This window comes from Myotis daubentonii, chromosome 3 (assembly GCF_963259705.1).
Source record: "Myotis daubentonii chromosome 3, mMyoDau2.1, whole genome shotgun sequence".
Lineage (NCBI taxonomy): Eukaryota > Metazoa > Chordata > Mammalia > Chiroptera > Vespertilionidae > Myotis > Myotis daubentonii.
The window spans coordinates 215,226,047-215,251,054 of NC_081842.1; the positions used below are offsets into that span (position 1 = coordinate 215,226,047).

The 25,008-nt window shown below is 59.6% G+C and overlaps 1 protein-coding gene across 3 annotated transcripts in view; it reads right to left on the bottom strand.

The window, feature by feature from the left end:
- Positions 1 to 1,457: 1,457 nt before the first annotated feature.
- Positions 1,458 to 25,008, bottom strand: part of H6PD (hexose-6-phosphate dehydrogenase/glucose 1-dehydrogenase) — a 30,320-nt gene continuing 6,769 nt past the window's right edge. For 2 of the 3 annotated variants that reach the window (XM_059691355.1, XM_059691354.1), the window contains exons 2-5: positions 20,410 to 21,046; positions 19,351 to 19,468; positions 8,687 to 8,956; positions 1,458 to 6,844 (exon numbers count right to left, since the gene is read on the bottom strand). In XM_059691355.1, coding sequence (XP_059547338.1) covers positions 5,484 to 6,844; positions 8,687 to 8,956; positions 19,351 to 19,468; positions 20,410 to 21,027 — 2,367 coding nt within the window. In that variant the 5' untranslated portion in view covers positions 21,028 to 21,046 and the 3' untranslated portion in view covers positions 1,458 to 5,483. Of the gene's footprint in view, positions 6,845 to 8,686; positions 8,957 to 19,350; positions 19,469 to 20,409; positions 21,047 to 23,865; positions 23,976 to 25,008 lie in introns of those variants that run through there. The other variant, XM_059691356.1, reaches the window with a different exon arrangement.

Sequence of the window (25,008 nt, forward strand, 5' to 3'; positions counted from 1 at the left end):
AGGCCGCCCTGGTTTCTCAGGGCCGGTGGGCACGAGCCACGAATCTGAGGCTCTGACACGCGTGGCGCATCCACGTGGGCAATGTCTTCTCCCTTCCCCGCCCCCCATCCAGTGGCCGATCCAGAGACGGGCCCTGCTCCCATCCCCTGAAGGGCTTTGGGGGCAGGGATCTGATTAGAATAGCGATCAGGGTTCTTGCCTGGAAGCTGACGGGCAAAGCGCTGGACAAAGACGGAGATGACTGTTCACAGCTGAGAATTGGGGGGCGGGGAGGCCGGGGGGGGCAGGCGAGGACTCCCCAGGCCCCTCCCGGTGCTGCCCCCCCAGTGACCCAACCAAGTCCTCCCAGGGCGTCCCAGGCAGAGCCAGGAAACGCCCTCCCCTCCTTGGCATCTTGCCCCGTCCGGGGGCTGTGAGCCCCCTCGCAGGACAGGCACCGTCACCGGATTACACACAGGACACCAGGGAAATGTCTTTCAGAAACAACCAATGGCGTTTCAGCAGAACTATGCCCCAGATGCTGCACGGGACATGCTTCTACTTGAGTTGCATTTCTGTTCTCCGAATTTCTCTGGGCGTCCTGTAGGTGGATTTGCTAAACCTGACGACCCTCATGGCGGGGGGCAGAGCTCAGCGTCCTGGGGACGCGCCCTGGTCCCCGGAGCCAGCTCGGCGGGCGCAGCTCCAAGCCGGCCTCCGGGGAGGAGCTGAGCGTTGCCTCGTTCTTTCAGTTCCAGTTCGAGTTGGGTTTCTGTCACTTGCCACCCAAGTGCAGGGCGGCTCCCCAAGCGGTATCAGTGAGCCACCTGGCCACGTTTCCATGACAACAGCACAACCAAGGCCATCACACCACCGACTTGTCCCCGCCCCGTGTGCTTCGGGGCAGAGGCACCACCAGGGACAGGACGGGACTGCGGACTCTGGTCTCCAGCCTTCATCACCGCGGGACCTTCCTCCCCCCGTGGGCTCTGGGGGGGGGGGGGTTGTCACCTGTGCCTCTGGGTCCCTGGGGAGCCCACCCTCTGATGTGCACGCCGCTCTGGCTCTTGCCCGCCCCCCGCCCCCCCGCGGTTCTGCAGTTTTATTTGACTGCCCACAACCCTCACGTCCCTGGAACATGACACAGGTTGGGGGCGAGCACCAGGCAGAGGACATGACAAGGCCAGCAATGGCCCCGGGTCCTGCTGCTCGGAACTGCTCCCTCCTGGGCCCTCCCTCGGGGGGGCGTCTCCATCCGGGGGGCTGCTGGGAAGACGGGGAACCGTGAGATGGGTTGTCTTGGCTCCCTGGCCCGTCCAGGAGGCCCAGGGACCTCGGGCGACGGGAGTCTGCAGTGGGTCTGGAGGGAGCCCTCCCTCCAGGCTTCCCTACCCCCTCCTCCGAGGACACACAGCTCAGCGACGGGGCCACAGCCCACCACCCTCCAGCTCCCACAGAAAGAAGGAAAACATGGATTCTGGCAAAACAATTTTATTGCTTAAAAAAATAAATGTTGCATCTGACATAGAAAGTCATTTTAAAACTCTGAACGTGTCTGTTTGAGGCATCTTTAAGAGCCCAGTATTCCCACAGAAACAGGGGCAGTTCTCTTGGCAAGAAGGCACCAGTCTTGCTGCTTTGGCGGGAATGGGGGGGGGGGTGTTCTGCCCAGCATCTCCCCACCGCCAGGGGTTTCCCCCGGCTCCCTGCTCCTTGCGTCAGCCCCGTACCGTTTCCCAGCCCGGGACAGAGGACAGGGACGCGATCCAGACCCAACACCCGCTTCAGCGCCCACACTCCCTCCAGGTGTCTTGCTGGCAACTGCCCCTGAGCACCCGACAGCCGGGCCTTCCCAGGTGTAAACCAGGCACAGGTGCTGACAGCCCTTGGCCCCAGAGAGGCCCTGCTGGCATCTTCCCTCACCCAGTTCTTCCAAATGCAGACGCTGAGGGTGGAAGGAGTGCCCTCCTTCTCATGGAATTGCCACCTAACAAAGCCAGGGGCACCTCGAGGCCCAGCAGAGCACAGGGGTGTGTGTGGGGGGGGCACACTGCAGCCCCATCCTTCACTCCAGCAGTGACCGTGGGGACTGGCCGTCTGGAGTCTGTCCCGGGACGGCAGGTGCTGACCGCACTGGCCTGTCATGGGGACCTGCCCTGTCACCACTGGCCTTTCCTGGGGCTGTTCCCCGACATGCGCCAGGCGGCTTCTCTCCGTGTGGACTGGGCCTGCGGGGCCCGTTGGCTGAAGATAAAGACGCGCTGGGCAAGGCCGATGCAGGCGTGAGGCTGTGGGCATTTCCATTGAGAAAACTTGTTTCTGTGAACTAAAGTGTAGGAAAGGTCTGATGGAAGGTCTCTCCTTTCTACCACACCATCCTGGGGGGCAGGCCCGGGGGAAGGGGAGGGGAGCAGGGCAAAGCAGGCCGGAGCCCAGCCTGTGATTGTGGAATGATCTGAAACACCAGCCCCGGCAGAGTGATGAGCTGCTAGGAAGTGCTGACTGCAGAGGAACGGGGGCAGACAGGGGCAGGGGCATCCAGGAGACTAACAAGGAGGGCTCCCGCCTGCGGTTCACAGGAAACGGCTCCCAGGTCACGATCAGATTCCAGCTCCCAGCAACCTGGAAAGTCCCTCATCCTTTCCAGACACACAGGGCAACAACGCTTCTCCAGAGATGCCCATCTGACAGGCCCTCCGCTGAGGCTGACTGCGCTGCTCCAGCACCCAGGGCTCCCTGGAGGGAGGTGGCCCCGCGGGCGGGGGGGGGGGGGGCATGTCTAGAACCCCCAAGACCCGGCTTAGGAGCAACTGGCCTGTTGTCATTAGACTTCAGTTTCAAAACCCCCAGTAAACGAGGCTCCTTCCACCTCACAGGGTGTTGAAAGGATCAGAGACCACGCTGTGCAAGATGTTGAGAATCTACCCCGGGACTTAACCCCTCCGTCACCATGGCTCCCAGGCTGGGGAGGGCTTCCTCATCACCCACTGCTCTCCCCCTTGTGAAGGGCCCGGGCAGCCCCGCTGTGCTGGGTGAGCCCCCCCCTCTGGGCTCAGGCAGCCTCACTCTGGGTCCGGGCAGCCCCGCTGTGCTGGGTGGGCCCAGGTGTGAGGCTGCAGGGCTGGGAAGCCGGGTTCGAGGCCCCGCATGGGGGCAGTGTCCCCGTGGGAGCCAGGGTCCTCGGCCTGTGGGACGGGGTAACGCTGGATCCTGCAGCATGTTCTTAATGAGACAGAAAGGAGAGGGCACCATGTTCAGACAGGTCCTGACCACGCTGGGCTGGAGACAGATTTCCAGGCCTCCTGATGTGACAGGTTCCTGGCTGTGGGTCACAGTCCCAAACGTTTGGAAACCACCAGCTGAGGTGGCCTGGTTCTGAGACTCCCCTTCCTGGCACAGGGCAAGGAGGGGAAGGGGGAGGGAGGGGGAAAGTGAATGCTGACAGCGTCTCCCGGGGACTTTTAGGGCAGCAGCTGATTCTGGGAAGGAAACCTTTGGCATTTTTTGCCCCATCCCAAGCCCGTGTGCAAACTCCCCAGACAAAGGGTGCATTCGGGGCAAGGCAGCCCTCTAAGAACAGGACATCCTCGGCTCAGGCCCGCCGTGACTCACTCTTGTTCAGAAATGGTGACAGCTCACCCTTTATCCCAGACGGAGACGCGGGCTGTGGAGGTCCCTTCCGCTCTGGTGTTGCAACCACAGAGGAAGAAGTCCCTGGGGAACAGCTGGGGGAGTTGCTGGGGCCAAGGGCCCGGGGAGGCAGAGTACAAAACTGGGAGCAGGACACAGGGGGAGTTCCTGGGACACAGGGGAAATGCCTGCGAGTCAGACCGCAAGGAACACGGGCAGGGATGGTGCGCGAGCGCCCCCACGTGGACACCGGGGCACCCGACCTGCAACCACCTGTACCGCCAGCATCTCTAGAGCAAAGAGGCTAAGATGCTGACCCAGAAAGGGAGGAGACTCCCGCCCGGCACTGGTTCTGTGCTGCCGAGGTCAGCGCCCGCCTGCCAGCGGAAGCAGAATTTTAACGGGAGTGCCCCTGGCTCAGGCGCCACCTCCCAGGCTCCCATCGCACGGAAACAATATTCCTTTAAACCCGTAGCCGTGAGGGAAGTCTGAACAGCCAAAAGTAGAGAAACGGATTTCGGGGCGCCCCTCCTCACCAAGGAAAGCCCTCGCGCCACGCGGACACGTGCCTGTCTGCGGCGTGTCCGCCGCACAGTGAGGCCAGGAGGCGGGGCTCAGTCACACGAAGCATCTTATTCCCTGACAGCCACAGCTGGGGGCGCGACTAGGTGCAAAGCTGGAATACAGACTGTGCCCTGTCGCTGCTGTTTTAAAAAGCATTTCAGAGACACCCCTGGGGGTGTCAGGAGAACAGGCCCCCGAGCCCCGCTTCTCGAGAGCAGAGCACCCCCCTACTCCTGAGAAGCCGCCGCCCTGTTCCCGAGCCTCCCACCTGCAGTGGCACCGTGAGCGGCAGGAGGGACCGGCGGGCAGGGAGTCGCGGGCTGTGAGGCGGGTGCTGCAGCCCCAGCGCCACGGCCGCCCCAGCAAAAGGCCTGGCTCCTGTCTGGTCAGATCAGAGCGCCTGGATGGTGCATCGCTTGTCGTCACAGCTCTCCCCGCAGCGAGCTCTCCCCATCAGAGAGATTGACTAGGTCTTTCCTGGTAGAACAGGGAGGACACTGTTGGTTCCCTGAGATGGAAAGAGCCCTCGCAAGGAGGGAACCCGGGATGGCCTGATGGTTATGCCCAGCGGGCGGGGGGTCCCCCCATGCAGAGAAGGTCATTACTGAGGAAGGGCCCCTAACGAGTCACGAGGTGTTTGGCACCGTTGTAGCACCCAGTATTGTGGCAGTGTTCTTGTCATCTTTCTGTCTACAATGGGAGGGTCTGGGGACAGTCAGGATACCAAGGAGGGATGGGAGGCCCCCCGAGTCGGGACGAGGAGGAAGGACCGGACACACGGAGCAGGAGGCAGCCCACAGGGGCCAGGACAGCAGCCGACGGCAGAGACTCCGGAAGGAAACGGGAAGCAGGGCTGCACCGGCCGGGCTCCGGGCAGTCCCAGCACCTGCCCGGCACGGCCCTGCACCCACTGTGCCGGGCTCCCCGCTCCCTGCTGCCCGCACCCTTCTCCACGGGAGCCGTTGCAGGGTCCCCCTCCAGGACCCTCCTCGGCCCCCTGCACGCCTCCTGCTGAAGCTGGGAGCTCCCACGCTGCAGCCTGGCCGCGAGGCGGGCTGATGTGGACGTGGAACCGCCAGTCTCTCCTAACCTGGATTTGAAGCTTCTCAGGAGCCTCCATTTCTTCCTTGTTTCTGGGTCTGACCACACCTGGACAGGGACGGTCAAAGGGGTTGGGATGGGGCCTCTCCCGGGGCTGACCCTGAGGCATCCGATTCCAGAGAGCCAGGCGCCCGGGCAGGTGGCAGGACTCGGGGGAGGGGAGAGGACGGGGAGAGACAGCCTGGGAGTGAGCAGGGGGCGAGGCCCCATCACCCCAGAAACGCCTCGTAGTCCATGTACCACACCAGCTGGCCCGACACGGGCCGGACGCCCGAGATGGGCCACTTCTTGGGCTCGTGGCCGACGCGGCTCACCAGCAGGGTGATCTCGCGCTTCAGCCGGCCCATGACCAGGACCGCCACCCTCCGGGCGCGGTTGATGAGGGGCAGGCTGAGGCTCATGCGCCGGCGCGGCCCCGAGGGGCTCTCGGTCAGCACCACCAGCTGCTCGCCCTCCAGGCCGGTGGGCGACTGCGGGAAGAGGGAGGCGGTGTGCCCGTCGGCGCCCATGCCCAGCAGCACCAGGTCGAAGCTGCTGTTGGCGACCAGGGCGGAGATCTCCTCGGCGTAGGCCTGGGCGCCCTGGTCCTCCTCGGCGCAGAGCCGCTGGCGCAGGTGCACGGGCATGGGGTGGACGTTGTAGTGCGGGAGCCGGACGTGCCGCAGCAGGTGCGTCTGCAGGCCCTGGAAGTTGGACTCGGGGTCCCAGAGCGGCACGCAGCGCTCGTCCACCAGCCACAGGTGCGTGTGGGCCCAGGGGAAGGCGTAGTGGCCCATGGCCAGCTGCTGGAACAGGGCCACGGGGCTGGAGCCGCCCGAGAGCGCCAGGTGGAACTGGCCAGTGCGCCGCACGGCCTTCATGGCAGCCGCCTCGACGTCGTCGGCCAGCTTTGCGATCAGCTCCTCGGGCCAGGCAGTGACCAGCGGGCGATCTCGGTACGTGGACCTGAGAACCTGGAAGTCGCTGGGCGCGGGAGCGGAGCCGGGCCCCGGCACCAGCTGCTCCGGCTGCTGCACCGAGAAGGACAACTGGCCGCCACTGAACTCAAAGTCCAGCAGGTGCCCGTTCTCTGCCCCTCCAGGGTAGAGGCGGGGGGCCTCGTGGGCCAGGCTGTCCAGCAGGGGCGTCCAGAAGGCCCAGGAGGCCAGCAAGTTCTCCGTGGTGATGAAGGAGTCCTTGCGGCCGTGGAAGATGCGGGATATGAGGACGGAGTAGGCGTCCTGCTCCCGCACAGGACTGTAGGCATAGAAATCAGACAGTGGGCGGCCGAAAAGGTGGAGCCCGGGCGGGCCCCCCAACTCCTCCCAGCTGCTGGGCAGCGTGGGCCTGAACAGGTTCCGGCTCACCAGCACCGCGGGGCTGCCCAGCGCGCCGTGCCCGATGTAGAAGATGATCTGGCGCGGCAGACACGCGCTCTGCTCCGCGACCCAGTGCTGCTCGCTCTGCGCGCAGCACGCCCGGTTCTTGAACAAGACCCGGACGTAGCCCACTCTCTCGTCCAAGGCTTTGCCCGACATCAGGAGGAAAGGGACGCCCTCCCAGCGAAGGTTGTCCAGGTGAACGAGGATGCCTGCGGGGACAGGGACGGTGGAGGTGACACTCCAGCACGGGAAACGGACTTCCCACCCACTCACCTCCCCTTCCTGCCTCCCTGCCAGTAGCCCTCCCCCCCCCCAACCCCTCCTCTGGGCACCCACGGCCTTGCTAGGCTCACCCCCCACCTTTCACCCCTCCCATGATCTTCCCGCCAGCAGTGCTCAAAAAGCAGCCTCGCCAGGCCAGTGTGGCTCAGTGGTTGAGCAACAACCTATGAACCAGAAGGTTACAGTTCAATTCCCGGTCAAGGGCACATGCCCGGGTTGTGGGCTCAATCCCCAGTGTGGGGCATGCAGGAAGCAGCCAACTGATAATTCGCTTTCATCACTGATGTTTCTCTCTCTCTCCCTCTCCCTTCCTCTCTGAAATCAATAAAAATATATTTATAAAGAAAGAAAGAAGCTGTAACCGGTTTGGCTCAGTGGATAGAGCGTCGATCTGCGGACTGAGGGGTCCCAGGTTCGATTCCGGTCAAGGGCATGTAGCTTGGTTGTGGGCACAACCCCAGTGGGGGGTGTGCAGGAGGCGGCTGGTCGATGTTTCTCTCTCGTCGATGTTTCTAACTCTCTATCCCTCTCCCTTCCTCTCTGTAAAAAGTCAATAAAATATATTAAAAAAAAAAAAAAGAAAGAAAGAAAGAAAGAAAGAAAGAAAGAAAAGCAGCCCTAGCCAGTTTGGCTCAGTGGATAGAGTGTCAGCCTGCGGACTGAAGGGTCCCGGGTTCAATTCTGGTTAAAGGCACATGCCTCAGTTACAGGCTCGATCCTTGGCCCTGATCGGGGCCTGTGCGGGAGGCAACCAATCGTGTCTCTCTCACAGCAACGTTTCTCTCTGTCTCTCCCCCTCCCTTCTACTCTCTCTAAAAATCAATGGGAACATGCTCAGGTGAGGATTAACCAAAAAAGAAAAAAAGAGAGAAAGAAAAACAGCCTGGGGAGCATCGCAGACACCGCCTCTCCTAGACTCACCGTCCCCGAGGAAGGGGAACTGGGCTGAGGTCGGACCCAGAGCCTCTGAGAAAAGTCCCAGGATGGGGGATGCTGGCTCCTGGGGCGGGGCGGGGGGGGGGGGGGAGGGAGGACTCAGGCATGCCTGAGCAAGGTCAGGTACAGAAGGGAGGCGGGTGTGCCAGTAAGGAGGACTTTGAGGGCGGGTGGGGGCTGTGGGAAGGGCCAGGTGCTGAGCGTCCTCCTGACTCAGTTCCCTGCCCGTGTCCCCATCACTCTGCCTGCAGATCTCAGCAGGTTTTTCACCGTCACTGAACCTCACATTTCCTCCCTCTAAGTGCAGGTAATAACATGCCTGCCACGTGGGTGCATGCGTGTGAGGACTACATGAGATGACGCAGATAAAGTGCCTGGCACACAGCAGTGCTGCTCCTGTTGTGGGTATTATCTGCAGCCTGAGGGAGCACCCTCTCCCAGAAAGCTCTGAGCCTCAGGGGCGGCCCAGAGGATGGCTCTGGGGGGCCCTGCCTGACCAGCGTGGTCCTTGCCCGCGGGGGGTGCTTTGGGCAGTGGCCGGACAGGCTTGCGGCCTCATTGAGGGGGTGGGGTGGGGGCCTGGACGTCAGCCCCATGAGGGTGAGAGCCAGGCGTGAGCCGGCCCTGAAGGATCTGTGGACAGGGACTGAACTGTCACAGGGTGTCCTGCACCCTGAGGGAGCCAGCAGGGGACCTGCTGCTTTAAGCTGATGGGAGGCCCCCGAGTGCCCCTTGAAAACCCCGCTTCAAGACCCTTCTGGCCTAAACCCAAGGGCGTCTGGGCTGGGAAAGCAGCGTCCAGTGGGGAAGTCCGCGCCCGGGCCGGGGCCCACCTGCGAAGGTCGGCGTCAGGCTGAGGAAGCCGGCCGGCTTGTCCAGCTCCCTGCGCACCTGCTCGCTGTAGGCCTGGTACTGGCCCAGGACGGCGCTGCCCTTCCGGAGGCCCTGCAGCGCCCGGAAGACCTGCAGTTTGTGCCGCAGCACGTCCTCCGAGCTGCCGACGTCGGGGGGCAGCTCCATGGCCACCAGCGTGAGGATCTCCGTCAGGTGGTTCTGCAGGACGTCGCGGATGACACCGTACTCCTCGTAGAAGCTGGTGCGGCCTGGCGGGAGGAGAGGACGGGGAGGCCATAAAGGTGGGCCACAGGCCCGATGTCCGAGGTGCACCGAGACCCCAGCCCGCGTGCCTCGTCCGCACGCCAAGCCCGGTCCACAGAGCCCACAGCATGGCTTACGCAGAAACCCTCGCGAGCCGTTTAAGAGAAGGTCACTCTCCGGGCTTCTCTTGTTTGACGGAGGAAACACGAGTTCCGTTTTAGGTGAGTTTCAGGAATTGCGTGGGGCAGGCTCTGGTTCCGGCAAAGGCCAGATTGCACTTGCAGACGCCTGGCCGGCCCTGGCCCCGCCCCTCCCTGGCATCACGGAGAAGACCCAGGCTCTGGGGTCTGAGGGCCGCTTCCTAGGTGTGACTTCTGAGTGCCAGTGTCTGCCTCCCACCAATCAACGGGGCTGGCGACTGCCACCCGTTACCAAGTGCACCAAGGTGCCAGGCAACATGCAGGCGCCAAGGACACAGACAGGTCCTTGTGCTCGGCTTCCAGGGAGGGGAAATGGGAGGGAGGAAAAAGCAAGTGAACAGAGACATGCAGAGATGTGACAGAGGGACAGAGAAAGCTGCTCTGAGACTAAGGAGTCGGCCCTGCAGTGGCAGGGAGAGCAGAAGCCGAGGTAGGATGGAGCCTGGCTGGCTCCTGCGCCGGGGGAGGGGGCAGGAGGGCAGGGGCCTGGAGCCCAGGTAAGGGGCTGGACTTGCTTCTGAGTTCAGGGGGAGCGCCTGGAGGGTTTCAAGCAGGAAGGGACAAGTTCAGATGCGCCTTCGGCCTAGACCCCGCCTGCTGTGGGGAGAAGGGCTGTAGAAACGAGGAGCCCGGGGACAAGGCTGTGGTGGGAGCACAGGGGCTGGAGGGAATGGACGACTCATTCTGGAGTCGGGACTGACTGGGCTGCTGAGCAAAGAGGAGAAGCCAAAGTCACTCCTAGAATCGGGGCCTAAGCGAAGACGGCGGTGGAGGCATCTGCCAAGATGGGGAGACGGGAGGGGCAGTTTGACGGAGGAAACACAAGTTCCGTTCTAGGTGAGTTTCAGCTGGACATCCAGGTGAAGTCAGGTTGGCAGGTGGACAAGGTGAGGGCACGGCCCGCGTGACAGCCGACGCCCGCTGTGGCCTGGCACGGTGCAGAGGCTCACAACACGTGCCCTCTGGTCACACCCACAGGTCCTGCACGGCAGCCACCACGACTGTCCCTGCTCCACCAGAGCAAGAGTGTACCTGCCCATGGCGAGTACAGCAGCGCCGGGGGCGGGTTCACACACACACCCACACACACACACACCCACACACACACACACACACACACACACACACACACACACACACACACGCCTGCCCCTCTCTAGAGCTCGGCGGGAGCCGTGACTGTCAGAGTCAAGTGCAGAGGCTCCAGCTATCTGAGATCTTAGGTGCCAGCACCCAGCTCCTCGCGTGGCACGGCTCCTATCCGCACCACAGCCGACGACACACAGAGAAGGCTCACGTCACGACAGGGGGGCAGTCACGGGTGGAGGCTTCACCGCACTGTCCACGACGCAGGCTGGTTCTTACCCCGGCAACGCCACTCGTGCGCGGGTCTCGGGTCCCAGCTCCGGGAGACGTCACTGACCTCCGGCCCACCCCGCGGGCCCCTGCCTTCTGCCGGCCCCTGCCTGACTCAGTGCCCGCCTGTCACTGCCCCGCGACACCCGAAGCTCCATCGGGGCAGGGGCTGCGGCCCTGCTCACTGCGGCAGCCCTGGCACCTGAGGGCGCGCCCCCCGCAACCAAGGGACACTGTGCAGCGGAGAAAACGAACAGACGCGTCGTCACGGATCAACTGCAAAAAGCATGTCGACAGAAAGAAACGTGAATGCTCCCAAAAAATTAATTCTGAACACAGGATGGAAAATGCCCACGAAAACAGAACTTAAGACAGAGGAAAACTGCTCCTGGGACTTAGAAAGGCTTTATGTATCAGAAACAATGGAAAAGAGTCAGTTACTAGAAGTCAGACCTGAGAGATGATCCCAAATGCAGGATAAAGGGACAAAAACAGCCACCTCCATCCAACACACAGCATGAAGGGTCAAATGCCACAGCCGCTGTCAGGGGTCAGACAGCCATGGCAACAACAGGCAGGGGCCAGGGCACGGTCTACCGCAGTTTGGAGCACTGCAGGCGAGGCGGGAGGGGATTTGGGGAGGGACCCGGAGACACCAAAGCCCTGTTTTGAAGTCAGGCTGGGGGGTACGTGGTATTCGCTATACCACAGTCCTGTAGATCTTACGCGTATTTTGTAAGCATTCTTTTTTATTGCGTCAATATCTAATTCAAACAAACAACGAGGAGGGCTCCCTGTTCAGGCCGGCGTGGCCAGCACACTGCTTTCCGCGGCCACCGGGGTCCTGAGTGAGGTCCCAGCCACCTGCCTGCCCGGCTCCCGGCGCGGCTCCGGCCAGCTGGACGGCGAGCAGGACCAGGCCCGCCCTGAATTCAGCCCAACATGCCATGCCCAACGCGAGGACCAGTGCTGTGGGCCAGACAGGAAGCCGCAGCCTGCCTGCAGGAGGCACCCGTGTCCCCGGTGCCGGAGTGACTCTTCTCACCCAGAGTTCAGCGTCCCTGGCCAGAGCGGAACCCCGGGACAGCAGGCCGCCCAGGCCTGTCCAGGCCGCATGCTCAGAGCGCCCCACTGAAGACAATGGCCGAGCCCGCCCCACAGCGTTCTGACTGTCAAAGTCCTTACAATGTTGTTGAGAAGACACCAGGAAAAGCTATGACAATAACAATGCATGGATATCAGCCCACTTACTCCTCACCATACCGATATATGAGGACGTCCTGCTGTGACCTCTGGGGCTCGGAGAAGTTAGGTAACTTGCCCCAGGTCACACAGCTGGTTAAGGTTGGAAGTCAGGCAGTTGGACCCAGCACCTACAGTTCCTGCCACCAAATACCTCCCTTTCAACTTCCTGCCACCCATTGAAACGACCACAGAACATGGCACTCAGTGTGATGCTCAGTGGCCCAGGCACCAAGGACTTCAGAACAGAGCACAGTGGTCGAGGAGCAAGCTGAGCGGGGCTCCAGAGGATGGGATAGGTCAAAGGTCAGGGACCCCATGCCCGGGGGCCCAGTGCAGGTGTGAGGGGGTGGGGCAGCGCTTACATCCCTCAGGACAGTTAAATGCCTCAGCTGCCATCAGGGGGTGCCGCACTGGAGTGTGGGCTCAGGGTGACCAAATCTAATTTTTTTGGAGAACATAAACATTTGGACCAATGAGTGTAATCTCAGGATTTTTAAATGTGCACACGTAATTCAGATTGCTTAAAATGCTGCATGTCTCAAAGACATGTATGTTGGGCTGACTGTCCCTGGGCCACATCCCAGTTGGGGTGGACAGCACGCGCCAGAGGGCAGAGGCCCCAGCACACAGCTCAGATGGCAACGCCTGGCCCGGCAGAAGCAGCTGGTTTGTGGCTGGGAGTAGCAGGAACCCGGGACAGACGGAAAGGGCCTTGGGCACTAGACTGAGGCGTGTGAGGAGCTATTAAGTTCTTGACCTCCACTAGTTAAGGAGCTACCATGTGACCCAGCAATTCTACTGTCACGTAGACACAAGAGAAAGGAAGGCGTATGTCCACACAAAAACTTGTACACGGATGCTCATAGCCACATTACTCACAACAGCCACAAAAGAGCAGCATCCTGCATGTCCAGCAGCTGATGAATGCATGAGGAGCACGTGGTCCACCCACACAACGGAATATTAGGCAGCAACGAAAGAGGTCGCTCTGACAAACGCTACAACATGGGTGAACTGTGACCACATCATGCTAAGTGAAATAAGCCAAACACAAAAGGCCACAAATCGTATCATTCCATTGATGTGAAATGCTCAGAACAGGCAAATCCAGAGAGGCAGAAAGACCAGAGGTTGGGGGGGGGGGGGGCTGGGGAGAGGGGGGCATCAGAGGGGCAGCCACGGGGCACAAGGATGAGAATGCTCTAACGTGGGCCGTGGGGATGGCTGCCCAACTCCGTGAACACACCCGAGCCGCTGAACTGCACGCCTCGAACGGGTGAGCTGTGTGGCATGTGATTACCTCCCAGCAGAGCTGTGTTTTACCGAGTGTTAGAGCAGGAAGTAGAGACAGGAAAGAGGCGCTGTGGGAAGATCGCGGCCGGGGCCTGCCAGGTGGCCTGCCAGAGGGGCAGCGGCATGACATCAGGCAGGGCGGGGCGCGTGGAGCCGCAGCGACGCGGACATTCCGTGGGTGAGTGAGCACTGGGCGGAGACGGGCTGTTCAGGGTCGGGACCTGGAGTGGGGTCTCCAGCCAGGCCGCCTGCCCGGCCACGTCTTAGCCCTGTGGCCCCGGGGAGTGGCTGTCTCACACGTAAGAGAGGAATCGGCGCGTGCCTCCCAGCGGGGCTGCTGCGAGGTTAATGAGTCCACACACACGCAGGCCTGGCGCACAAGAAGCACCATGAACACTGGCTGGTGTTTGTGTCGTTACAGGGGCGGCATGAGAGGGCCCCCAGCCAGGCAGCTCGGACAGCAGTCACCATGTGGAAATAAAAAGAGTTAGAAAAAGTAGTTCTATTTCATGAGAAAAATGCAAGGATGGTTTTAGCCCTAACTCCGCTGAGTCTGAAGAGGTGGTGTGGCGTCCAGTGAAAAAAATCTAAAAGGTGCCTGGCCAGTGTGGCTCAGCGGTTGAGCATCAACCTATGAACCCAGGAGGTCATGGTTCGATTCCCGGGCAGGGCACATGCCCCGGTTGTGGGCTCAATCCCAGGTGTGGAGCGTGTAGGAGGCAACTGATCAATGATTCTCTCTCATCGTTGATGTTTCTATCTCTCTATCGCTCTCCCATCCTCTACAAAAAAAAAAAATCCTAAAAGGTAGCTGGTGGTCTGAGACGGGCCTGGGGAGGTAATGACTGGGGGGATATGCTGGATTTTGTCAAATCAAAAATGCCATCGATGGTGAAAATCATTTTTTTATAACCTTGAAGAAAAGGGGTGCCAATTCAACTGTCACTTCGCCAGTGGGAAACCCAACTTCAGAGATGGGGAAAATGTGTCTTAGAATCGATGAATCGCAGCAGATTTAAGAGTATAAAGAGAATAAAGCTTTGCAAACAGAGGAATTTTTGATGGCGAGAACACAGCAGAGTCCTTAAAGGCCCTGTTATCTGCTTACTATTCATTAGTTTAGCAAATCCCTCAGTGGCCCTTTTCCTATTTTTATCCCCTCTTGATCCGTGGGGAGAAGCACTTCCTAGGCTTGCTGCCCGCTGCGTAAAAGAGAGCTTTCTTTCTTCCTAATTTCAAGCTTCAGGGGGTGCCGCGTGCAGCACAGCCCACAGATTGCAGGCTTTGATCCTTTCCTGGCTGGCTCTGTCTTTTCCGAGTTCAAGTGCAGTGACCTGAACCTGTGCCTCTCGGGGGGAGGCCTGCAGCTAAGCCCAGGCGCAGGGAAGGGAGGGGCGAGGCCTCCTGAAGATGCCCGCCAAGCTGGGTTTTGCTAGTTGCCACCAGCTGTTGTGGACTGTTCTTTGGTGGCTGTTTTTTTCTGAAAATGATCTATATTGACCCCTAGCATCCTTGCCTGGGTTGAAAGGTGAGGGTCAAAGTCCATCAATGTGAACAGGATGGAACACAGCACAGTGGCATGGACGATGGAAGGAAGGCCCATACACTGGCTTCCATCCTGCCCGAGTCCAGGGCTCGTCCATGCTCACAAGCCGCTTTGCCCCCCAGCTGCGCTGCCCCTCAAAACCTCAAGGGGTGGCATCCCAGGGAAGGCAGGAGAAGTCTGGGGAGATGTCATAACAAAGTAGACTTCCTCCTTTGGCCTATCAATTCCACTTCAGAAGTATACTTAGAGGAAAAATAAATTTAATGCTCATAAGTGTTCTAGAATTAGATAGTGGTTGTACAACTCTGAATATATTAAGAATTAGTGAATTGTACATTTTAAAAGGGTAAATTTTTTTTAAAAATCCATTTTTATTGATTTCAGAGAGGAAGGGAGAGGGAGAGATAGAAACATCAATGATGAGAGAGAATCACTGATCAGCTTCCTCCTGCACACCCCCAACTGGGGATGGAGCCCGCAACCCAGGCATGTGCCCTTGGCCGGAATTGAACCTGGGACTCTTCAGTCCACAGTCCAATGCTCTATCCACTGAACCAAACCCGCTAGGGCTAAGAGGGTAAATTTTATGACATGTGAATTATATCTTAATTTTTTTTTGAAAGCTCACAAAGGACTATTTAAAATGGCAAAAACGGAAATAACCAAAATGCCTAATAATAGAACAATCCATACTCTGTGGCATAAACAGAACTGAACAGAAATATAGAGCTACTAAAAGGTATATATTAGCCCAGCTGTGCTCAGTGGTTGAGCATCGCCCTACGAACCAGGAGGTCACAGTTCAATTCCCATTCAGGGCACATGCCCAGGTTGCAGGCTCGGTCCCCAGTAGGGGCAGTGCAGGAGGCAGCCAATCAGTGATTCTCTCTCATCATTGATGTTTCTCTCTCTCACTCCCTCTCCCTCTCTGAAATCAATAAAAATATATTTAAAAAATAAAAATAAATAAGTCAGGTGGAGCCCAGGGCCTGAGGCCACGCCCACTTCCTGTCCTTGCCAACGTATAGAAAGAGCAGCATTTCCAGTTGTAAAGTATTCCCACGTACATACATCTCCAGATTTAGCCCTCAAGACACCCTAAGAGAGACAGAGAGAGAGACGGAGACAGACAGACACTGGGTCACCGTCACTACGTAACAGAGACTGCTGGGACCTGAAACCAGTCCTGCTGCCTCCACTTTACGGGAGATCCCAATTTCCTGGTAAAAACAGGGCTTTAAAAGCACAAGAAACTAAAAGCCAGCTGAGATCCGCACCAATGCCTTCTGGGATCACTGAAAATAAAAGGGGGCTGGGCCCAGGAGTGAGCGGTCCACTGGTCAGGACGCCTGGCACTGCCCTGCGCTCATCTTGGCAGCTCTGCAGATGGAGGCGGGGGGGGGGGGGGACGACGACTGCACTGCTGAGTGCGCTCCGGCCCCTCTGGCACACGGGGCGGCCCCTCTGGCACACCAGGCGGAAGGCAGGCCAGCTGGTACCTGGGAGGACCCTGGCTGCCCGTCCCTCAGTGAGAGGCACTGAGGGGTCACTCCGCCCTCAGAAGTGAACATGCATCATGCTCCCCCGCAAGGTCAGGACAGGGACCCTCCCTAGCCGGGCCTCAGTCCATCAGCGGCCCAGCCCTCCTTCCACAGAGCCTTTGCCAGTGGCCAGGAGCCGGACCAGCAGGCGTCATCTCCACAGAAGCCAAGTGGCCCAGCCGAGGTCACTTCTTGCCCGGCCCATGGGGCTGTTTCAGGAACCCAGGTCCCAGGTTCCCGTGACTCTCAGGGGCTCACTGGATGGGGACCCCTCAGGAGGGCGCCCAGATGAGAAGAGGGAGCTGCACTGGCAGCTGGGGGAGGACTGCTTCTTCCTTCCCTCCTCCCAAGTCTCTCTCTGTCTCACTCTGTCTCTCTCTCTCTCTCCCTCTCTCCACCCCCTCCCTGCTGTCTATGCAGTGGCCTTGATGCTGCAGCAAACTCCTCTGGGCCAGAGGCTGAGACAGAAAAGGAGGAAAAACAACCACTGGCGGCCGTGGAGGGAGGGAGCTGGGGCAGCCAAGCCCGCCCCTGTGGGTGCGAGTGAGTGGGGGCGGGGACACCCTGATGACCTTGCAGCTCACAAGTCCCTCCCCGGGGCCTGCAGCAGCTCAGACCGTGTCCCAGCCTGGCTCAAACCTGCCCCTGCCAGCACCCGGGGTGGTGGTCCAGGCTGCCACCAGGGACCCAGCCCTGCCTCCCTGCACAGGACTCAGCGAGGGGTGCACACCTGCAGGAGAAAAGCCAGGGGCTGAGTGCTGGGGGAGCGGGAGGGAGAAGGCCCCAGTTGCCCTGTGGCTTCATGGTCAGAGCAGAGCGCCGGGCTGAGCCTGCCTGCTGGCCACACGCAGTCCCCCTGCGGCGGGGGAAAGACTGCCCTGCCTGTTTCCTACCCAACCCCGGAGAAGGCGAGCCGAGGCCCTGACATGCTGGACACAGGGCTTCCTGGCCATGGGGGGGGGGGGGGAGGGCTGCAGGTCAGTGCTCGGGCACCAGAGCTGCACAGGCCACTTCCTGGATGTGAAGAATGTGTGTCCTAAGTCCCATGGGGTTGGGGGGGAGAGAGAGACAGAGAAAGACACAGAGAGAGACACAAGGAGGGAGAGACACAGAGAGAGAGAGAGACAGAGACAGAGACAGAGAACTCACTTCCTCCAAAATGCTGCACTTTGTCTAGCCCCTGGCTCCATGGGGATCCTGCAAAGAAACCCACAAATGACAACGGGTCCCAGAACTAAGAGGCCATGGCGCCCACTGGGACCTCCAGATAGTGCGGCTCTTCCCCAACCTGCGCGGGTGCAGAAGGAGCTGCAGTCAGGGGGGGAGGAGGGGGGCACCCTGCGTCCTAGCCCTGCGGTGAGCAGGCCAAGTCCAGGCAGAGCAGGTGCTGGCTCCCACAGCAGTGCAGCAGGCTCCCCACCCTGCCTGCCCTCGGCCTGCCCGCCTGCCCTCGGTGCAGGGCCTGAGCGCACCCTCTGCAGACAGAGCACGCGGAGGCCCAGCGCTCATGCTGCCGGGACATCAGACACACACAGGCCCCAGCGGGAGCCCCGGCCTGAGCCCTCGCCAGGACAGCAGGGGCCTCTGGCAGGGCTGGGGGGATCCTGAGGCCTCGGAAAGCTCACTGCGCGGGGACCTCTCTTCTGATGTGGGTCCAGGCTGGAGAAACCCAGCTCCTCTGAAGGACAGCAGTGCCCTTCGGGCCTGGCTCCCAAGGGCTGCCTGACGCCCCAGCCCACCTCCCTCCCTCCCCTGCCCCACAGCACCCTGCCTGCCTCATCCACTTGGCAGTCTGTCCCGATATCCTCTCCCCCCACGAATCTGTGAGGTATTGGGGGACAAAGGCTGCATCTCACTGCTCCCTGTGTCACCAGGGCTTCTAGCTCTACATACACATCCCAAGAGGAGGGACAGCAAGCTGGAGAGAGCAACCAGGGGAAGAGAAAGAAAAAGAGGAAGAGGCAAAGAACAAGAGGCAGACCTCCTGTCCCCCACCGGGCCCGAGGGTCCGGTCCGCTCCGCCCAGGCACACAGTGTGGGGCAGGGACGGGCCCTGGGCTCCGGTCCGGGCTGAGAAGCGGTCTCAGCGTGAGCTGGAAGCCGGTGCGGGAGCCAGACCGCCTGCCCAGGACCCGGGCCCACCACTTCCAGAGTGATCTCGGGCACATCCCGAACCTCACCCGTCAGTGGAGGTAACCACAGTACCCACCTCATTTGGCTAATGAAGGGTTTGGGACACAACAAGCATGAGCTTTTATTATTTTAGGTAAGAACCAAGGCTTTGAACATATCCATGCTCAAAACACTTGATGAAATCCCAGAATGCCAGAGCTCAAAGGGGCCTGAGCCATGGTCACCTCCGCAACCTGCTCATCTCCCAGGTGAGGGGAGAGTGTGCTGAGGTCACCAGGGGAGGCAGAGACAGGCCCTAGGCAGGTCTCCTCTCCCAGCTCAACCTGCTCACTCACGGGGGATTCACCAGCACCTCCCAGGAGTGTGCCAGGTGCCAGCGCAGGGATGGCCTGGGCCCTGTGGTCTGCAGGGACAGGAATATGACGAGGAAAAGATGGGAGGGCAGCCCGCCCGTGGCTCAGTTGACTGGAACGTTGTCCCAAACACCAAAGGGCTGAGGGTTTGATCCCTGGTCGGGGCGCATGAGGGAGGCAACTGATTGATGTTTCTCTCTCACATTGATGTTTCTCTTTCTCTCACATCAATGTTCCTCCCTCCCTCCCTCCCTCCCTCCCTTCCTCTAGAAGGGCAGTGAAGGGAGGGGCGGCGAGGGGAGGCGGTGGCGCTGTGCCAGGGGAGTGGATCTGGTTAAGATGCTTAGCAGAGGCTTCCTAAGAAGGTGACACCTGAGGTGAGGACCAGGCACGGGAGGGGCCGGAAGGCGAGGAGATAACGAGAAGCCTTCCAGGCAGAGGTCGCCACTTGGACGAGGACAAAAGTCTGAGGACGCCTCATGCGACCTGATGGTCCCCCACACCCCCAGAGAACTCGGGGTACCTTCCAGCATCAAAGCCACATTTACTTGAGGAGACCCCACGCTCTGAGGGCAGCGCTGACCCCTCAGGTCTGCCTGCAGGGCCCTGGGGGCTAGCGGTTCACACACCAGCAACAACACCCTCTGGGAGGCACTGGGGAGGCATGGGGTCAGCCAGCGCGCAGCAGACACAGGGCAGGACCAGGAGGCGTGAGCGGGACCATTCACGCACCTTCTGCATCCACCGTCTCCTTCATCACGATCTCCACCCGCTCCACGTGGTGCCGGTTCCACAGGCCGTCCAGGGCCTTGCGGTTCTGGTCTCGGAAAGGCAGGATCTGAGCCACGGCCTGGCGGGGAAGCGGACGGGTGTGCTGTGGGTCCGGGGGCGAAGGAGGAGCCTGACTCCCAGGAGGGGCCCCACCCTCTCTCCGACTCCGAGAGACGCTCAGAGCGATGGCCCCTGGGCGTCAGGCTTCCCGGCCCAGGAAGGACTCCAGACCTTTAGGTGCCCTCCACGGGGCCGCCAGCTCTTCATTTTGCCAGGAAAGGAAATAGGTAAGATTATCTTTTGCCTATTAGCATCAACATTAAATAACAGAAAGCTACTGTAACACCAAAAATGGAATAAGGAAAGCTTCAAGTTGACATTCAGTGCTATTTTTTTCATTTTCTCATAAACAAGTGAAATCTCCCCGGGACAGGCCCTGGTCTGAGGACCACTCTGGGAATATTGCAACTCAAATGGGGCCTGAGGGTTGGCGTTTCCGGGGGGAAGTGTCCTAACGGGGCTCCGAGGGCGCAGTCAGCTGAGGTGCGCCCCCGGGCCAGCCCCACGCTCTGCCACGGCCCAACTGAGAGCATGGCCTTGGGGTCCTATTCAGTTTTAAGATCTTGCTGCCAGCCTTCTGGCTCAAAACAGAACCCAGCAAGAAAAAATACTGAAAACCAGGCCAATGGGTGTGGAATAAGGTGATCAATTCTAATTCCCACAGCATACCCAGCCAGAAGCCGGGCTCACCCCAGTGTCTCGGGGCCACCTCCGGGGGGGGACACAGGGCACCGCTGAGCGATCAGAGCCTGGCCCCTGCTGGGAAACAGGACAGGACACGTGGACAAGGGCCACACAGACCTGCTCACCATCTGCCCTTCACCCCCTCACCTCCTGCCCCCCTTCACAATGACCACGGAGCGCAGGTTTCACACGCCTTCATGCCCAATCCCACAGTCGGTGGTGTGGCCCCGTCCACGGGTCGACCTGTGCCCAGCTCGCTCGGCCCGGCAGGCTCACCTGCTTGCCCAGGTAGTGGTCCACCCGGTACATCTCCTCCTCGTGGAAAAAGCTCCCAAGGTCCGTGGCCAGCTGCTGCGCTGACAGGTGGTTGTGGCCGAAGGGCTTCTCCAGGACGACGCGCAGCCAGGCGCCGGGGCCCGGGCGGCAGCTGCTGTTGATGCTGCGGGCGATGTCCGTGTAGGCGAAAGGTGGCACGGAGAAGTAGAAAATGCGGCCCGCCTCCCAGAGGCCCCCGCGCTGCACCTGCGCCTCGATGTCCTTGCTCAGGGCCGCGTAGTCCTCCGTGGTCTTCAGCTGGCGGTACTGGCTCAGCCGCTGGAACTGGTCCTTGAGTTCAGCACAGCGAGCGGGTGCCACATCCTTGGGGCAGGAAAGGGACTCCAGGACCTTGGCCACGACCTCCTGGCCCTGCTCGGTGGCCGTCAGAGCAGTCCCGTGGAAGCTGAAATTGTGGCCCTTCCCCACCTCCTCCAGGTACAGCTGGAACAGTCCCTGCCACAGGTACTTCTTGGCCAGGTCCCCAGTGGCTCCCAGCAGGACTATGGAGACGTGTCCCCGCAGCTCCTGGGCCCGCAGGCAGCCCAGAAGGGCCACGAACACGGCCACCGCCAGCATCCTCCCCAAGCCCGGGCGCCTGGGAGAGACACACAAGGAACAAGGAAGGATCAGACACGCTCAGGTGGCATAATGGGGGGCGAACACGATTCCAGGCTATCGAACATTTCCTGCCTGGCAAGAAACTGCCACGTGTTTCTCAGGAAACTGCTAGTCCCCGAGCTTCCCCCCTCCTCACAGCTTGTGTTAATGCCAGGAAGCCGGCGGGTAGGCAGCGTGCTCTGTAAACAGGACTCTGCCCGCGAAGGTGGCAGGCCACTGGCGGAGGCGGAACATTTTGCTACAGGAGCATGGGAAGGTGGCACAAGCCATGAGGGAGGCCCCAGGGCTGCCATGGGATTGGAGCTGTCCACCTCATGACCATGGCCCGTCTCTGCCCGGCGCACAGGCTGCCTGGACCATCAGGGCAGCTCAGGGATGGTGGCGGGTCCTTAGCTGGTAGCTGGAGCTGTGAGAGACGCTCACACCTCTCCCATCTCCCCTGGCTTCTCCCACGTGCACTGGCTCCAAGCACACAGTGAATACAGGTCATTGCTACCCATGGTGGTAAAAAGCACAGACTGGAACCAGAGGACGGAGTTTGAATCCCAGCTCAAGCCCTCACCTTGGACAATTATACAACCTCTCTGTTCCTCGGTTTCCTCACTTGAAATGGGAGTGTTAGAGGTACCTACATCGCATGGTTGTTACAAGATTACAGTGAGTTAATATTTATTTTTTTTTTAAATATATTTTATTGATTTTTTTACAGAGAAGAAGGGAGAGGGATAGAGAGCTAGGAACATCAATGAGAGAGATCGATCAGCTGCCTCCTGCACACCTCCTACTGGGGATGTGCCCGCAACCAAGGTACATGCCCTTGACCGGAATCGAACCTGGGACCCTTCAGTCCGCAGGCTGACGCTCTATCCACTGAGCCAAACCGGTTCGGCGTGAGTTAATATTTAGATTGTGCTTGGGACAGTGCTGTATAATCATCGTGGTATACTAATTAATAAGAGCAGCAAACACTGAATGCTAACACGTTCCAAGCATGAACCTGATGCGCGTGAGCATTAGATCTCACGGAATGCAGACAGGAACCTGAGAAGACCCAGTGGTGAGTCCCACCTCGTCACCCTCCTGCAGGTAGAGGAGCCGAGGCCCGGGCAGCTGAAGGTCCCCAGGTGAGAGGTGGGGGAGCTGGGCAGGCACCAGCCCCCTGGCTCCTGAGCTGACTGCACAGCCACGGCACGCTGCGGCCTCCCCCGGGCAGGCCTACCACCTGGCTGGTATCAGCCTCGTTTGGAGCAGCTGACATGTATGAACGGAGAGAGGCCTCGGACCTGCCACAAACGCACCAGAGGATTCGACTTCCCTGGCCTCTGTTAGAGCTGAGGGTGTAAAGGTCATTGGGCTCAATTTTACTCCGAGGCTCCCCCATCCCCCCATTCCCGCCCAGGCCGCGCTCTGAGGGACAGGCCCCCCATCCCCCCATTCCCGCCCAGGCCGCGCTCTGAGGGACAGGCCCCCCATCCCCCCATTCCCGCCCAGGCCGCGCTCTGAGGGACAGGCCCCCCATCCCCCCATTCCCGCCCAGGCCGCGCTCTGAGGGACAGGCCCCCCATCCCCCCATTCCCGCCCAGGCCGCGCTCTGAGGGACAGGCAGAAGTGAGGAAGGAAGGAAAGAATCCGGCCAGCAGCTGGGTCTCAGAAACAGGTGAGGGAATGGGCCCAGCCTGGCTGTGCTAATGAGGAAGGAACTAGGCTCGGCCGGTGTGGCTCAGTGGTTGAGCGTCGACCTATGAACTAGGAGGTCACAGTTCGATTCCCAGTAGGGGCACATGCCCAGGTTGTGGGCTCGATCACTGGTGGGTGCCCTGTGGGAGGTAGCTGATGAATGATTCTCTCTCATCGACGTTTCTCTCCCCCCTCGCCCTTCCTCTCTGAAATCAATGCCATGTACTAGTATATTTATTTTTTATTTTACTTATTCATTTTATTTTTTAAGTAGGAACTAGAATGACTAATTAGCACCTATTATATGGCAGGCAGATAAAGGATGAACAAAATCCTCCACCATGAGTCTGTAATCTGGTCTACAGATAGCGAAACTGAGGTTTAAAGAAATCACAGGAAGTGACAGAAGCCCCGCAGCCCGGCTGGCCGACCTCCGCAGGCCTGCCTCGTCCCTGGATCGAGGCCCGAGGCCCGAGGCCCGGATCTGCCTCCTGACTCAGGCATCTGACCCCTCCTCCACTTTCCCTACCTCGCCCTCATCTCTCTCGGGACCCATCCCCAACGGCACCCGTTAGCAGCCAAACCAAGAGGAGGGTCCAACCAGTGTGGGCACCAGCATGCCCAGGACACGGGCATTTCCCTATGGCAGCTTTAGCTAGGATCAAGGGCTCTACTCTCCTCTACCTGCACTCACCCCCAGCGCAGAGGAGCCACAGTCCCCTTCTACTTCCTTCTCCTGCTCTCCAATCCCTGGCCCTGGCCCTGCAAGCACTTCCTTCGTCAGTGGCAATCCCCTGTGGGGAGGGAGGAAGAGCTGCAAGGTCAGAGCAGGAGAAAGGTGAAGCCTGGAGCCGCCAGCTGGCAGGCTTCGACTCAGGGCTCCTGATCCGAGTGGCGGCCAGGGTTCTGGACGTGCCGGTACAAGCCGGGGAAGGAGCTCCAGAACCTCCAGGGCTGGGGGGGCAGGTGAGGGGGCCCACGGGCCGGGAGGACTGCAGAAAGCGGCGATGGGTGGCCCGGGCCTGCCCGCCTCCCAGGCCCCTCTGTAACGCGGTTCTGACTCAGAGCTCTTGCTGCAGCCTCCCCTGACCAGCCCAGCTCTCAGGTTTGCCCCCTTACCTCTTGTGTATGTCCCCAGAACTCCTTGAAACAAGCACAAATCAGAACTACCAGTGATTACAGCAAGTCGCTTACTCTGTGGTTGCTAAACACCCGGGAACCGCTCCTCCCCGAACCAGTGTGGGTGGTGTGTGTGTGTGTGTGTGTGTGTGTGTGTGTGTGTGTGTGTTTGGATTGGTTTCTTGCCATGTTTGCTTAACCTTAACAGTGTTTCTCAAACTTTAATGTGCATTTGAGTCTCTTGAGGATCTTTTTAAAATGCAGGTTCTGAAGCAGAGGATCCAGGGAGGGGCCTGAGATGCTGGTCCAAGGAGCACACTTAGAATAGCGCGACTGGAATACGAAGCACTGAGTCTAGACCAGTGATGGCGAACCTTCTGAGCTCGGCGTGTCAGCATTTTGAAAAATCCTAACTTAACTCTGGTGCCGTGTCACATATAGAAATTTTTTGATCTTTGCAACCATAGTAAAACAAAGACTTATATTTTTGATATTTATTTTATATATTTAAATGCCATTTAACAAAGAAAAATCAACCAAAAAAATGAGTTCGCGTGTCACCTGTGCCATGCGTGTCTTAAGTTCGCCATCACTGGTCTAGACTCTAGAGCAGTGGTTCTCAACCTTGTGGCCCTTTCAATACAGTTCCTCATGTTGTGACCCAACCATAAAATTATTTTCGTTGCTACTTCATAACTGTCATGTTGCTACTGTTATGAATCGTAATGTAAATATCTGATATGCAGGATGGTCTTAGGCGACCCAAAGGGTCACGACTCACAGGTTGAGAACCGCTGCTCTAGCGCGACAGCTCGAATCAGAGGCACCTCAGATCAACACACACTCTCCTGCCTCCTGCTCCCTTCACCATGGCAGTGGGATGACCCGCTGCAGCATGCACGGCAGGCTTGGATTTGCCGTCCCCCGGCAGAAGCTGGCTGCTGGCCGAGAGCCTAATGCTAACGCCGGAGGTGCCTGAGCAGGCAGGGTGTGCAGAGGGTTAAGTGCACCGTCTCAACCTTCCCCCAGACGCCTGGGGAGGAGGCTCTGCACAGAGGCTCATTTACAGCGGAGAAAACTGTAGGTGAGGCAGCTGTTGGGCTAGCCCAGTGGTCGGCAAACTGCGGCTCGCAAGCCACATGC